Source organism: Trachinotus anak, unplaced genomic scaffold (genome assembly GCF_046630095.1).
Source record: "Trachinotus anak isolate AG129_WGS33_773 ecotype Australia unplaced genomic scaffold, CSIRO_AGI_Tana_v1 ptg000033l, whole genome shotgun sequence".
NCBI classification, from domain to species: domain Eukaryota; kingdom Metazoa; phylum Chordata; class Actinopteri; order Carangiformes; family Carangidae; genus Trachinotus; species Trachinotus anak.
The window spans coordinates 4,335,507-4,350,280 of record NW_027273884.1 but is presented as its reverse complement, the minus strand read 5'-3'; the positions used below and the strand labels follow the sequence as shown (position 1 = coordinate 4,350,280).

Genomic DNA, 14,774 nt, shown 5'->3' with positions numbered 1-14,774 from the left:
CATTAATGTGTGAATCATCACCACAGTGAAGTCACTTTACCCTCATTGGCAGCCGGACCTCAGCACAATCCTTTTTCAGTGGCTCATTCTCTTTTTTATTTGTTTATACTCTGTGACACTGAAACATGTCTGTTCTCTCAACTCTAGCTGTGGCTACCATCGATGCTCAAGGTTTCACTTTCCAGTCTTTATTCTTCTCAAAAGATACCACTCAGTCATCTTTTCACTTTGCTTTCATTCATTTTTCACATGGACATTCACGTTTTCCTTTCTCTAATTGCTTCATTATCAAAAACACTTACTCCTCACTATTGGATTTCAGTTTTGTATTGGGACATCAATGTAATGCTGTTAAACCTCAAGCCTCCTGCAGAACTAAGTGCCAGGATTCATAACTCTAAGTATAATTAATTTCAGTCATGTAGGATTTATTTTAGCACTAATTTACTACTATGCAGCTTTAAAAGAGCAATCTGCACCAACCCAGTCAATGGCGGTGATGAATCTGGCTCACAAAAAGAAAGTCAAACATTATCATCAGTGATCAAAGGGATTTCCAATCCAATGATTACATTTCCTCAAAATGTGGAGGCGTGACTTGGTTGGACTGCAGTTGACCCCTATGTGCAAGCATTTTGTGCAAGGCTGTGCTCAGTTTATCTGATTGTTTTTGTGTTGGTTCTCATTGTTGTCTGCCTGCTTCACAGGTTAGTCAATGAGAATGAGGTGAAACAGTGGCGAGACCAAGCAGAGAAGTTCAGGAAAGGTAAAACTTGTTTAACACACTGCAGGTTCAAAGAGAAAATGCGTCATCAAATGCATTGTGCTTTTTCAATACAACCGTGTGAATCCGCATCATGTGAACAAATTCCTGTTTCCCCTTTAGATCATGTAGAGCTGCTAGGGAAACTAGAGAGGAAGGAGCGGGAGTGTGACACAAAGACCCAGGAAAAGGAGGAGATGATGAAGACTTTGAACAAGATGAAGGACAAGCTACAGCGTGAGGGCGTTGAGCTGCGTTCAGCCAGGGAGCAAGTCCTGGACCTGTCGTCACGCATCAATGACATAGCTGTGAGCAGGCCTGCTTTTTATACTCACAATATGACGTACAACACACAGTACAAGCCAGTAATATATAGTTCTGTAATAAGTCTTTGTTTATCTTATTAATAACCACTGATACTGAATGTACATGAATCTTTTTCCATTTTCCCACAGTTTACCCAAAGAAATTAATAAATCTGTCTTCTTATCCAGTAATTCATGGTTTTGCCTCTCTTCTAAGTATAACTTTATGATATTTAAAACAGCACTTGAATTCATTTGTTGGACAAGAGCCTCCACAAAGGAATGCATGTAACATAACTTTAGATTTTTTTGTTTTGTATAATAACTTTATCTTTTATGGTCTGTGTCCTCTCCAATAGGGTGGCAGCGTGTCTTTCCCACCTCCTCCACCTCCTGGCGGGCCCGTTGCACCCCCTCCGCCACCAATGATTGGTGGCTTCCCTCCACCACCTCCTCCGCTACCCTTTAGCTGCCCGCCTCCTCCACCACCTCCTCCCCCGCCTGGTGCCCCGCCTCCTCCACCGGGAGCTCCTCCCATTTTTGGAATCCCGCCTCCCCCGATTCCCTCTTCCTTCAACTCAGCGACCACCATGCGTTCCAAGTCCATCCCTCAGCCTTCTCATCCCCTGAAGTCCTTCAACTGGTCTAAACTAGGAGAGGTAAGAGAAGACTGAGAACATCTGTACTGCTAAACTATTTAACTGTTGTGTGAAAACATTAAAAAGCTTTAATTCAGTTGAAGGAAAAAAAAATGTCCCTTTGCAACTGTGAAAGCCACGATTGTCCAATACATAAGATTATTTTAAAAATAATTCACTAACTTAAAGGTCCCATATTGTATAAAGTGAGATTTATATGTCTCATGTGATTATAAAGCAGGTCTAGGTTCTATATTAATACTGTAAAGAGAAAGAAATGCACACAAACTGTACCTTAAATCAAGCCCTAAGGACTTCCTTAACTTTGTGATGTCACAACAAAGCAGCCACCACCCTCACGCATGACCCAAGCCCGGCCCATCTGGACCCACCATCTAGCCTTGCAGGATTTGGTTTCCCAGTGTGTTATCCTGAAATCTGCTATAATTTTATTTGATCACTCAGAAAACAGTCAGCCAATCAGAAGAGAGACTCAGACCATCTCGTCTGATTGGCTCACCAACCTGTTGTTGCCAGAGCTTCAGAGAGAAGCCTGAGAGAGGAGATGTAAAACCACTCCAAGATTGTTTTTGGTTCTTAAAACCATAAATATATCTTCTTATGGATATCAACACTTCAAATAAGACACAGGAAAAGTGTAAAATATGGGACCTTTAACATAAAGGGTTCTTGCAGTTTTACATCAGAGATTTAGGGCCTACAGATGTTATGATAGTTTGAGCATAGTTATACTGCAGTATGCAGATGTGCTGTTTTAGCTGATATGATTGCAAAATAAAGTCAAAACATCTGTCCATCCTTGATTTGAATAAGTATGGAAACAGCACAAAACTTGGAAACAGTACCCTCAGTGTTAGTCAGTGTTAAAATATTAATCTCTTATGTTCCTTTACCCCTTTCCAGAATGTGATCAATGGCACCATCTGGAATGACATTGATGACCTGAGAGCTTTCAAGATTCTCGACCTCAAGGACATAGAGAAGATGTTTTCAGCCTATCAGAGACAGCAGGTTTGGATTTGTTTGCAAGTGGATAACAGTATTCTGGAATATAGCTGTATGACTTCTGAGGTTCAGTGTGTGTATGTTTGTTCTGGCGACATTAACATATGGAAATCCATTATATGCCTGTTGTTTGAATACCTCACTTGAGTAAGAGTTGTATTTGAAGTTTGAAGTTTGCCTTGATTTTTCTTAATGTGTGTGTATAAGTGAGGGTGTGTGTGAAGGGCTGAGTGGTGGGATGTTGTAAGAGGACTCTTCAGAGTGCCGAGAGTCCAGCTCCAGGCTATCAGGAGCTGCTGTTCACTGCTGAACACCTTACTGTAGAGATGCCACGGAGCTCAAGCTTTGCCCTTGTATCTGCAGAGCATTTGTGTGAGAACTGGTGAACTGACCGCGTCTTCATGGGCTCATGAATCTGGGCAACACAGAGGAAACAGCACAACACCACTGAAGTCACGAGTAGCAACGATAGAGGAAACTGTTTCCTGAAGTTAGTGCAGTAAGAAAGAGGCCGTTCACTAAGTCATGTTGAACCAGGAACTAATAGGATAATTGCAGTGTGCACGCCTTTGGGGCAATACCATACAGTGCATAGCAACTTCTTCTTTCTGTGCCACAAACTAATTACATACCTCTTCTCATATGACAATATTCATATTATTATCAATTGCATAAATTGATATATTTCACCACCTCAAATGGGTGGAATGTTAATGTGCTCTAATTAGTTTCTAATAATCACAGTTTAAAGCAGGTCTTCAAGGCTCAATGGAAGAGCAATACATAATCTCTGTGAAGGCATTATACTTGTTGAATTCTTGTATAATGCATTTTACTGCCATGCTTAAAAGCCTCCTGACAGCTAAAAGCACAACTATTCTTTGCAGGCTTTTATTTAAGAGTAATGGGTCATTTGAGGCTGTTGCTGACACTGATTTACTGTGGGTATTTATTTATACAGAGCAGGTTTTTATTGGCACAGCCCAGCAGTTAAATGCAGATCTCTATGGATATAGCCACATAAAAAACCCAAGATCTTCCTGGCTTTGACAACTCCGTTCCATTTGGCAGGAGCAAGATTCAATTCAACTGGACAATATTGCAAAGTTTATACATGGCATAATTGCTTTTTTCAGCTTGTCATTGGTCCTCCTTTCAAAATGGACTTTTGTTTACATTTGCCCTCTGTAGGATTAGTTACCACACTCATTTTTCATGTTCTTGTTTTTGCATGTCAGGGCAGATGTAGATGCAATCAAACGAATGCATTAGAACAACTGTGACCTCTTTGAGACAGAAGCCAAAATAGCACAGAGTTTAAAATCTTTTTTGCTCTCCCATGCAACACAGAGAAATTTCAGATTTATAGATTTCACGAGCTCCTGATGACTTGGACAGTAAATGGTTATTGTGTTTCTCACAAAGGGCTTCCCAGCTACAGCTTGTAGTGTGCATAGTTGTAGTTCTTTGCTCTAGCCACCACCCTTTCTGCTTGAAGTGCTAATCTTTGCATGTGTTTTCAATTTTTTTTGTGTCTCTCTGCACTCTCCGACTGCCTGGGCAGGACCTGCTCACTAACCAATCCTTCAAACAGGTGAGTTAAAGGTCTTCCAGCATCTTTTTTTCCCCCCTCATGGTTAGCAACCTTCATTGCTCTGTCACCTTCTCCTCCCGCAACTTAGCAGCCAGCCAACGGTCCAGTTATTTTGTATCACTCTGCAATTCCCCTCAGCTCTACAGAGCTTTTTAGCATCTTTCAGTTCAGTGTTTTGGTTTCACTGCTCGCAACGTTACTGTTTGAGTTTAAGTCTCACTGCTCTCATTAGCATCATTTCCAGCAGCAGAGGCGACCCAATCGACGCTACCTGCCCAGCACCAAACAGCAGACAAAGTTAGTGACTGGCTGGTGAACATAGCGGAGCATTTAGCTGCCAAAGAACATTTTCCTCAGGAGCTGGTGAAGACCAAAACAGAGCTAAAAGGTTTACATTCATCAGGTAGCTTTAAAACGTGACTCCCAATGAATGATAATGTTGCTCTGTGTGTGTATTATGTGTAAATAAACAAGTCTTTGCTAACACATTTACTTTACCATATTAGAAATCAATCATTGCAGGTCTAAAGACCTTATTTTCTTTCCACTATATGAGTTAACACTGTAGAGTATAGAGCAAATGAAAGAGGGTGCATAGCTGGTTGGCTGTAGACTTGGACAGTTTCCCTTGGTGCTGCAACCCCAAACGTAAATGGAACATTAATCTTCATCATCATTGTCTTATTGTTCATTACCATCTCCATTTTCATCTTAGTTATTGTGTTGATTATCATCATTACCATCATCATCTTTCATTGACTCAATTGTGATAATTGTCCCTCATGAACTGAGCGGGTAAAGCCTGCATGTTAAAAAAGCCGTCACACTCATGTTGAAGAGGAATAAAAACACCTGGCTACATTTCAATCAAGCCACTTAATAACTGCTATAAAAGATGAAGGGGCTAGTCTCCTGTTACACTGGGTTGAGTGTACATACGCAAGCTGGCAAAGCCGCCTGTAGCGCGTGGGCAGAGAGGGCTTTGGCAAGCCCAGTGAATGGGAGTTGTCCCCTTAACCCAGTGCCAATCTCAGTCTCCTGCCAGGCAACGTGGGTCAACGCGGGCATGGAAAAATGACACTTTCTTTACAAGCCGCATCTGTTTTACATACGTCATACCCAGCAACCTCGAAATGGACATTTTCTGGCGAGCAGGAAACCGGCTCGGACCATAAATAGAATGTGTTTAACATGCAGCCCCAAACAGTTTTCTCAGACATGTATTCTTTCCCCTTGTGGATTTTTAATTTACTACATTTGTGTGAAGCTTACGAAAATATCTGACTGGCCTGAATCCAGTTTTGAACAGTGTTTCCTGTTCCTCTGAGAGGTTTATAGGCCTGCCTGCATTGTGTTTGCAGTTGTGACTCACCCAAAAAAAAAAATCTCCTCTCCCAAGACCTGCTTTAGATTTTCAGCTCGCACTGGCATGATTTTTATTTTTATTTTTATTTTTTTTTTACATTTCCACGGCTTTTTTAAACGTGTTTTCATATAGATGCAGTCCAGGGTTTATAATTTTTAATGAGGCATGCATTATGGCTTCTGAGAATTGACGCATAACACTTGACAGAGGCAGTCAGTGCAAAAGCAGGTCAGGGAACTTGACCTGAGGCCAACAAAAGTATTTGGCTGGAGTGCAGTCTTTTTGTCTGCACTTTATAGTAACAACTGGCCTTGGTTCTTTGGAGTTTTTTTTTATTTTTTAAATTTTTTTTTATATCTGCTCCAAATTAACAGAATGTTAAATGCGTGGAAGGGGTCATGTCAACTCTCAGTGAGATAAAGATGTCAAACAGATGCGAGGAGGAGAGGTCTCATTGTGCAGGCTTTGCATCTGAGCACATAAACAGGATTATGTTGCAAAGTTAACGTGTTTCTGTCTTTATGTTTCTGCAGAAAGAGACGGGCTCTATGGACGACATATACGTCAGCACACGAAAGGTCAAAGAGCTTTCAGTCATTGATGGTCGACGTGCACAAAATTGTGTTATCCTGCTTTCAAAGTAAGGGTCCCAGTCTGTGTGATTTATTATGCTACATCATACCCAGATGTAACCAGCTGTTCATTAGATTATCATTGTGAAAAGATGCCCAATGCACAGGCTGACGTGGAATAAGTGGCACTGCAGTGTTTGGGTCAGGAGATTGAGTTGTAACTCAAGTGTGGAGCCGCTTGAGGCAGGTGCTCCTCACGTCTGGTACAGGAAATGTGTTTTTAATAGACACACGAGGACATCTGTCAGTGTAATTGAATTATGTTTTTTTTTTTTTTTTTCCCTGAAAGGAAGTGACTGCCATAAAACAGATAAAAAGCATTGCCCAGGAGAGGATGCATCTCAGGAAGTAGTGTTCAGATTTCAGTCAGGGTTCTGTCTGTTTTTAAGTATTGCAATTTCCACATAAAACCATATAAAATCAATTAAAGATACATAAAATTGACTCCCCTTCTAAGGGACTTAGGGTCCCACTATATCTGAACTGGAATCAGTTGTTATCATTTAAGACCCACTGGACAACATACCATTTGTACTGTACCTCTCCTAACTGACCCAAAGCTCTTTAGAGGATTTGAATCCTATCGCCCCTCCGCAGATCAATAAACAGGCTTTCTGAGGCCTCTCTGTGTCTGACAGAATTGAAGCATGGTCTCTGAACTCACTTTCGTGTCAATAGCAAATGACCCAAGGGTCCAAACTAGATCCAAATGGGGTCAGCAGTTGGTCAATACAGCTTTGATGCACAGACTAACAATGCTGCTATTGATCACAACCCAGCACACTTAACACTGATCAGATGCATTGAAAACAGCTGGCAGTGCTCCTGGGGATGACACTGGATCAGACCAGTATTCAGAGAGTTTTAGTGTCAGCTCACTCACAGTGCTCTGTGTTATGTGTTTGCAGTAATTAATTAAAAGGTCCCATACAGTCTAAAGGTAGATGTCCATGTGTTTCTGATTATAAAGCAGGTCTAGGTTCTATATTAATACTGTGAAAGTATCAAAGCCTCAGTCCACAGAGAAATGCACACAGCCTGTATTCAGAAACTGAGCCTTAAAACTAATCATTAGTCTTCTATTTTCCTTTACCCCTTTCTGGAAGTGTAAAATATGAGACCTTTCATTGTAGCTGTATGTTGATGGTTACAATGATAACAGGAACTGCTAGCAGCTAATGCAGCATGATTTCCCATGGCTCAGAACTAATACTATTATCAGGACTGTAACTTTGTGATGTCACAACAAAGCAGGCTTAGAGCCTCTCTTCTGATTGGCTCACAGACCTGTTGTTATTAGATCTGAGTTATTAGCCTGAGAGAGATGTAAAATGACATTTAGATGGTCTTTAGATGGCATTTTGAAACTTCAAATAAAACACTGGGAAAGTGTAAAATATTTAATAATTAAAAACAAGTTTCAGTAATTCATTTTTTTCTTTTGCAGGTTAAAAATGAGCAATGAGGAGATTAAGAGGGCGATCCTAGAGATGGATGAGAGAGAAGAGCTGGCCAAAGATATGCTGGAGCAGGTAAGTTTCAGTGTTTGATGAATGATCATGCACAGGTAAGACAGCAGTGCAGCAGCAGGGCTCATCAACTCAATAACGACTGATTGGGTGGGTAAAAACAATATCTGTGGCTTAGGGCAAGACAATAGATTTTTTTTCTGTTGTTCAAAAAAAAGGTTTCAAAGGGTTTCGAGGTACTTTGCCTCATCAGCACTTGGTCCAGTCAAAGTGACAAGGAAGCAGAAAGGAAACAATCTCAAATATTTCATGGGTTTTTTGTTCTTTTCAATTAATTGCAGTGTGTAGTTTTAATGTTTTGCAGAGATCGGATTAGAGATTAATGTCCTTGTATCTTTGCAGCTGCTGAAGTTTGTCCCAGAGAAAAGTGACATTGATCTGTTGGAGGAGCACAAACATGAGTTGGAGCGCATGGCCCGGGCCGATCGCTTCCTCTTTGAAATGAGCAGGTACACAAAACTGTGATTAAAACACATGTAATGCATTTGCATCGCGTAGAGTCTGACAGTCTATGCAGTCTGTGCCGAATCAAGACATCAGCCAGTCAAGCACAAATATTTAAAAGCACAATGTGTGTTCAACAAGAATGAAGCAGTCAAGTGAGGCTGGAACCAAGAACAAGCGTCAAACTTCAGAGTGATTCATCATTTAGCTGAGAAAAGAAGTCATGGCTGCCCTCACATGAGCATGAAGACATTTTAAATAAGTGGCTTTGTTCTGTTTGTACAAGATAATTAAACCTTTTTATTTCCCTTCTCGTGAAATATTACCCATGTCCACTTTCTTTCCTTGTGACCACATCTCCTTTGGTCTGAGGAATACATCTGGGATTAAGTTATTTCCTTTTTTGCTATTTAATATCCCTGTGCCCTCTTTGAAATTCCCACTCCCTCCCTTGGTAAACCTTTGGGTGAGTCTAACAAACCCATTTGTCAACTTTGCAGCTTGATGGGAGCCTAGTAGATGATAAAAGGCCTGTGAAAACTGAGAGAGGGAGTTTTGTACGATTGGGTGACTTCTAGCTTTGAACTTAACACTCCCCTGGAGACAAATGTAACTCACCTCCCTTTATGTTTTTTTTTCCTTTTCTCCTCCTTTCTTCTCTTTGCCAGAATTGACCACTACCAGCACCGACTGCAGGCTCTGTTCTTTAAGAAGAAGTTTGCAGAGCGTCTCGGTGAAACCAAGCCTAAAGTTGAAGGTGAGTCACTAAACGGCAGAGGAAGCAGAAGTAAACTTTCTGTGGTCGCTCATTAAACCTGCAGTGCAGAACTTTTATCTCCCCCTTCTGGCAGTGAGAGTAATTACACAAATAGCACTCTCCAAAGGGGAAAAGCCATACCAGTGGTAATCTGTTTGTCCTCACCATCGATCGCTCCCTAGATTTTTCTGCCATACTCCTAGTTGCTACAGCCTGCTCTGTCTCCGTCAGTACAGTTGTTTCCCACCTCAGCTCTGGCAAACCAATCATTGCTGGTTGATGTAAAAGGCATCAGCACCGGTGCACCGTCAAGGGAAAGTCACCACAGACACCAGATTTAAAACAGTGACACACAGAGAGGTTTACCTGTGCCGGACAGGCTTAATCAGCACTGTGTGGACTCATTTGGCTTGAATGTAACAGACATTCATTGAGATATATAAAAGTCCTGCACTACTGCTTTAAAGCATTAGACTGGTATATTCAGTCTTTTGCTTATTGTCAAACCCAAGAAAAGACCAAAACCAACAATTTATTGATAATAATAACAAGTCGGATATATGTTACTTCCCTGTGCCATAGAGCTCCATTGTTGTCCAAGAACTGCAACATACACATCAGTGAGGGACACTGCTGTTACTATGAACACATACACTGTAGCTTATTTTGACTCCACATACTGTTTCCTGCTGCTGGAAATATTCATTTGCATGTTAAATGTGTCATTAATCCACCACAACAAATGCAGTATTTTCTCCTGAGGGATGTTTGCAGCTGTTTTAAAGATTAACTTTAGGGGGAACTATTGGGCTACTCGTCTATTTATGTAATTTGTAGACACTATTAAAATAGCAGCAGCTTTCCCTTTGAATATTGACATTAGTTTAGATCCTCTGATCAAAACTGCCCTAAAACAGTTTGCTTTTGATATGGTTTTAAATCTTACACACAACTGGAGCAGAAGGGAACATTTTGAAGAACATATTTTATGGGTTTGCCACATGAATGCTGTGCAGAGTTACACTCCCAGAAGCACAAAAACAAACTAACTAAAAAAAGTTTCAAACACTCAGCTTTGAGCACTTTGACCAATGCTTTTCTCGGTGCCCTGTGAAATCCCTTCAGTGTGTTGAGTGTACACGTGTGTGTGCATGGTGAGAGCGGGTGGCCAACTGTATACTGGCCCTCTGCAGTTTTTCCCTGCAAGGCAGCTTCCAGGTTACCAGGGAGGCTGTTTTGGAAAGCTGGCCCATGTTGAGAGGGGAGAGCCTCTCTCGTAAACACTGTAGCTCTTTTCAAAAACTGAGGGAAAAGGCTCCCAGTGAGACGTGTGTGCACACTGGTGTGTCATGACTGAGCTGTCGTAGCGCTTGTTTGAGCCACAGCTCCTTGGAAGATGTTTCTCTGGTGACCTTATTGCCTTTCTGAGCTGCGATGAGCACATCACTTTATTTGTGCCAGCAGTGTTTGATTCGCAGTGAGTGCTGACTGACATGTTTTTGTCAGGCAGTCTATCCACTCTCCCCTCAGATGAGCACAACGCATCTTCTGACATACAGTACTGGCTGCCAGGGATGGGAGGAACATACCAGCAGTGGTGTAATCCGGAGAGTTTGAGTATTGATTCAAGCCTCCAGAATATTTGCTGTTGATCCAAATGTTCCCAGACCACACTGTTCATCGATGCCCGTAATAGAGTTCTCATCTCTTTTTATTATTCATGCTATTTTGTCATATACTCTGGATGGGAGCATGTTTCCCTGGACCACCCGGCATGTTCAAAAGAAGGGTTTCAGAAGACAGTGCAGTGTGCAGCCAAGCTTTTCTGCATCCAACAGAACACTGTCAGCACAGCCAGAAGAATGGTTCCCATGCTGTATCACAGCAGAGGGAACTGTAACAATAACAATATGGATTTTGTTAATGATTTTCACATTCACACTGAGGTTTCTTCTGTGGAGAGGGGGGGAACCACCTGCACTTTGCCAGACAAGTCTGTTCTCAGGGGGGGTGGGGGGTGGGGAGGTGGGGGGAGGGGGGGGGGGGGGGGGGGTGACAGCACGGGGTTGTGTTTGGAATATTCCATATTCCCCTCCCCCTGCTGTTTTATGGATGGATGGAAGAGTTTCATGGGTTTCCCCACTGAGCTGCCCAGTTGTTGTGGGGAATATTGATCAATCATCATGAAGAATGTTAAAACTGAAGGAAATGATGAGAACCTTTGGGCCACATACAGCTGACGCTTTAGTTTGCATGTGTGCCCATGGGAGAAAGAGGGTGGGAGGGGGAAAGGAAAAAGGCCAGTTTATTATGTAAGATGGAAGTTTAAGCGATGCACTAAGCAAAGTGCATACACATGTGTCACCAACTGTATGATCTTTCTAGCTGCCTCTCTCTATCTCTCTCTCTCTCTCTCCATTCTCCTCCAGCCATCCTGAATGCATCCAGGGAGGTGGTTCGGAGCAAGCGGCTGACTCAGATGCTGGAGGTGGTGCTGGCCTTTGGAAACTTCATGAACAAGGGCCAGAGAGGCAATGCCTACGGCTTCAAGGTCTCCAGCCTCAACAAGATCGCTGACACCAAGTCAAGCATAGACAGGTGGGTCATGGGGGACATGACCCTAGAACCACTGATAGATTTTACATTTTTAAAAAATCATACCTCTACCTAGTGTCATTAATGAATCAGATGTCAAATCAGTTATCCTTTGCAGTTTCTCTAATGTCTGTTGTAGATAGCAGTTATATAAATTATTAAAAGGTCCTATATTGTATAAATGTGAGATTTCCATGTCTTTTCTGATTATAAAGCAGCTCTGGATTCTATATTAATACTGTGAAAGTATCAAAGCCTCAGTCCACAGAGAAATGCACACAGCCTGTATTCAGAAACTGAGCCTTAAAACCAGCCGTCAGGACTTCTGGAACTTTGGCACAGAGACTCTTCTCTGATTACCTTATCAACCTGTTGTTACTAGAGCTGATCTGATAGTATGAGCATGGTTTCTCTGCAGTATATAGATGTGATCTTTCAGCTGATATAATTGGAAAATAAAGTGAAATATCCGTCCATCTCTGAATTGAAAGTATGGAAACAGCACAAACTTAGAAATAGTACCCTCAAAGTGTAAAATACGGTACCTTTAAGAAAATTCTTTCCACCTTCAGATTTTGCCTCACAATCATAGAATTTGGCCATTTTTCAGCATCAAATTAATTTAAGATAACGTTAGATGACTTCAGTTGAAGTTTTCTTGATTCTGTATTCACGCCTTCACTTGATCTGACAGGAACATCACCATGTTGCACTACCTGATCATGATCTTTGAGAAGAACTACCCGGACACGCTGCACATCCAGGAGGACCTCAGCAGCGTACCGGAGGCTGCCAAAGTCAAGTGAGGGCACAACCTGTCATTGCTCATTAATGGCCATCGTAAATAATCACCAGATCTGTGTAGTTTTATTACAGTCCTGAGTGCATGTGATTTTAACTATTGCTGTACTGCCAGTAGTTGGCATGAAAAAATGCTCCCATGATTAGTAGATAATGTTGTGAAATTCTTATATTCTTATTTCTTATATAAATTAGGACACAAATTGTATCCCAAAGCTTGAAGGAAAAACGATATAAAAGATTTTCTCCATATCTCTCTCTTTTTTTTTTTTTCATCTTTCTCTTAGTTTGGCTGAGTTGGAAAAAGAGGTGCACAATATCAAAAGTGGATTAAAGGCACTCGAGGCGGTGAGTTGTTGTGCGTTTGTCGTCCATGTTCCCTCCCGTTGGTTCTTCTCTTGTCTGTAATTATGTTTTGAAGCTGGGCAGAGATGGGCAGCAGGGTGAGGTGTTTAAATGCTGGCAACGCTGTCACACCGAACGCCAAGTGTCACATTTGCTGCCACACACAGAAACAAAGGCTTATGTTCACATACACATGTTGTACTTCACAGAAAGCTGAAGTAAGTTGACTGATCTTTTTTCTTATCTGCCCCCCCCCTTCCAGGAGCTCCACTACCAGCAGAGCAGGACAAGGGAACGTGGGGATAAGTTTGTGGCTGTGATCGGTGACTTCATCACTGTGGCTGGCTTCAGCTTCTCTGAACTGGAGGACCAGCTTAGTGAAGCCAAGGACAAGGTAGTGACCTGCTTAACCACTCAGACGTGCAGAGAACAGTGTTTGTGAATGGGAGAGAGGATTGTACTTTAAGTGTAAGTTGTCCACGTGGGTGGCTTTAATTCACCCCTTGCTGTAGTCCCCACTGTGGAGCCTTCATGTCAGACAGACAGAGAGGAGGGAGGAAGAGGATGACAAATTACTGAAGGGAAAAGCTGTGAAACCTCTGTGCATCCCTCTTAGTCCAGTGTGATGACTTCAGCAGCATCAGGGGGGAAACCCAGCACTGAAAGATGACCCGCGATTCCCCCCACGTCTTCTCTGTGTGTTTGTCTCTTTAAAAGTTAGTGTTTTAAATCCACAAAGGGGACAAAGGGCCTTTTGAACCCTGCTGGCTCATGTATTGATGTATGGTAGGAAGTATGTAAGGTGAAGACATCAGTGGGACTGCAGGAATCCCAAAGTAAGACCGTTTTGCAAAGATTTATGTGAACGTGTCATTTAATTTGCAGGTCTTCGGTGCTGTGTTGTACATTTAGCGTCCTGAGCATAACTGACTGAATGAAGCTATGTGTCCAAACTGCTGTGACAGAGGAAGACAGGAGGATGAGCCATTGGGCTCCATGTAGAGCCTCCTCTTTACTTAATTATTTGGTCAAGGAGGAGGTCAGTAAAAAAAACTGCAGGGAGAACGGGCCAGTTGGGACGTCACAGGAAAAGAAGTGTTGGAGCAGGGCACTAGTTACTGCTGTAAAACAAAAGAACCTGTGTTCACCGGCCCAGACTGTGAACACACACCTCTCTTAACACAACTGTATGTCTGTGACTGCGTGTGTGCGTGTGGTTGGTAAATGGGGAGTCTGACGCATTAACTCAGTGCTTGTCAAGGCTCTTTGACGCTCTGTCAGGTTTCCAGTGGAATACAAATATGGAAGTGTGGGTGTGCACGCTGCGTTTCGGTCTTCAGGAGGATGACTAAACAGAGCAGGCAGTCCACTGATGCTCATAAAGCTCCATGGCAACTAATGTCTGTGTGTGTGTGTCTCACCAGACACTACTACATACATTACAAAGGATTACAGTTGTCAACGGTTATGTGGGTTATTGGGACAGAGGTTTCCAGAGGCGAGAAGGGATTTCTCTTTTTATCCTGAGAGATTGGTTGGGTTTATACTTAACAACACGTCCACACACCCTCACATCAACATGTTCGCAGACAATACAAGACTTTGTCTCCATCCAAGAACAAAACAGCTGAGTTTCGAAACAGAAAACAGAGCAGGGAGTGCTTCATGTTCCCACATGTGCTGTTGAGAGGGAAATATTAAGATAAAAGGGAAGATTATGAGCACCAGTGGTAAATGCAGCATAAAAACATTCTTGATCCCATCAGTAATTTGAATAATAAAACATTTTTTAGCAGATGGGTTGGAGCATTAGAAATAGCACCTATGAGTATCATCAATCTCCCTTTGCATCATTCATTTCATCATTCATATGACCAGTGTCTTTGCACGTTTTAGCCCATTCGCTTCAGATTATGTAGACTTCACATCGCTGCCAACTGCTTTTCACAGCACACTGAGCTGTTGTTTGTCTCAGACCA

At 42.1% G+C, this 14,774-nt stretch overlaps 1 protein-coding gene across 4 annotated transcripts in view; it reads left to right on the top strand.

The window, feature by feature from the left end:
• The window catches only part of daam2 (dishevelled associated activator of morphogenesis 2), a 95,316-nt gene that overhangs the window by 75,153 nt on the left and 5,389 nt on the right, over window positions 1–14,774 (top strand). For 2 of the 4 annotated variants that reach the window (XM_071471109.1, XM_071471110.1), the window contains exons 12-24: window positions 708–766; window positions 887–1,071; window positions 1,428–1,727; window positions 2,631–2,738; window positions 4,297–4,326; window positions 6,226–6,332; window positions 7,772–7,856; window positions 8,196–8,302; window positions 8,966–9,054; window positions 11,484–11,652; window positions 12,344–12,451; window positions 12,738–12,798; window positions 13,058–13,189. In XM_071471109.1, coding sequence (XP_071327210.1) covers window positions 708–766; window positions 887–1,071; window positions 1,428–1,727; window positions 2,631–2,738; window positions 4,297–4,326; window positions 6,226–6,332; window positions 7,772–7,856; window positions 8,196–8,302; window positions 8,966–9,054; window positions 11,484–11,652; window positions 12,344–12,451; window positions 12,738–12,798; window positions 13,058–13,189 — 1,540 coding nt within the window. The remainder of the gene's footprint in view (window positions 1–707; window positions 767–886; window positions 1,072–1,427; window positions 1,728–2,630; window positions 2,739–4,296; window positions 4,327–6,225; window positions 6,333–7,771; window positions 7,857–8,195; window positions 8,303–8,965; window positions 9,055–11,483; window positions 11,653–12,343; window positions 12,452–12,737; window positions 12,799–13,057; window positions 13,190–14,774) is intronic. The other 2 variants (XM_071471112.1, XM_071471111.1) reach the window with 1 other exon arrangement.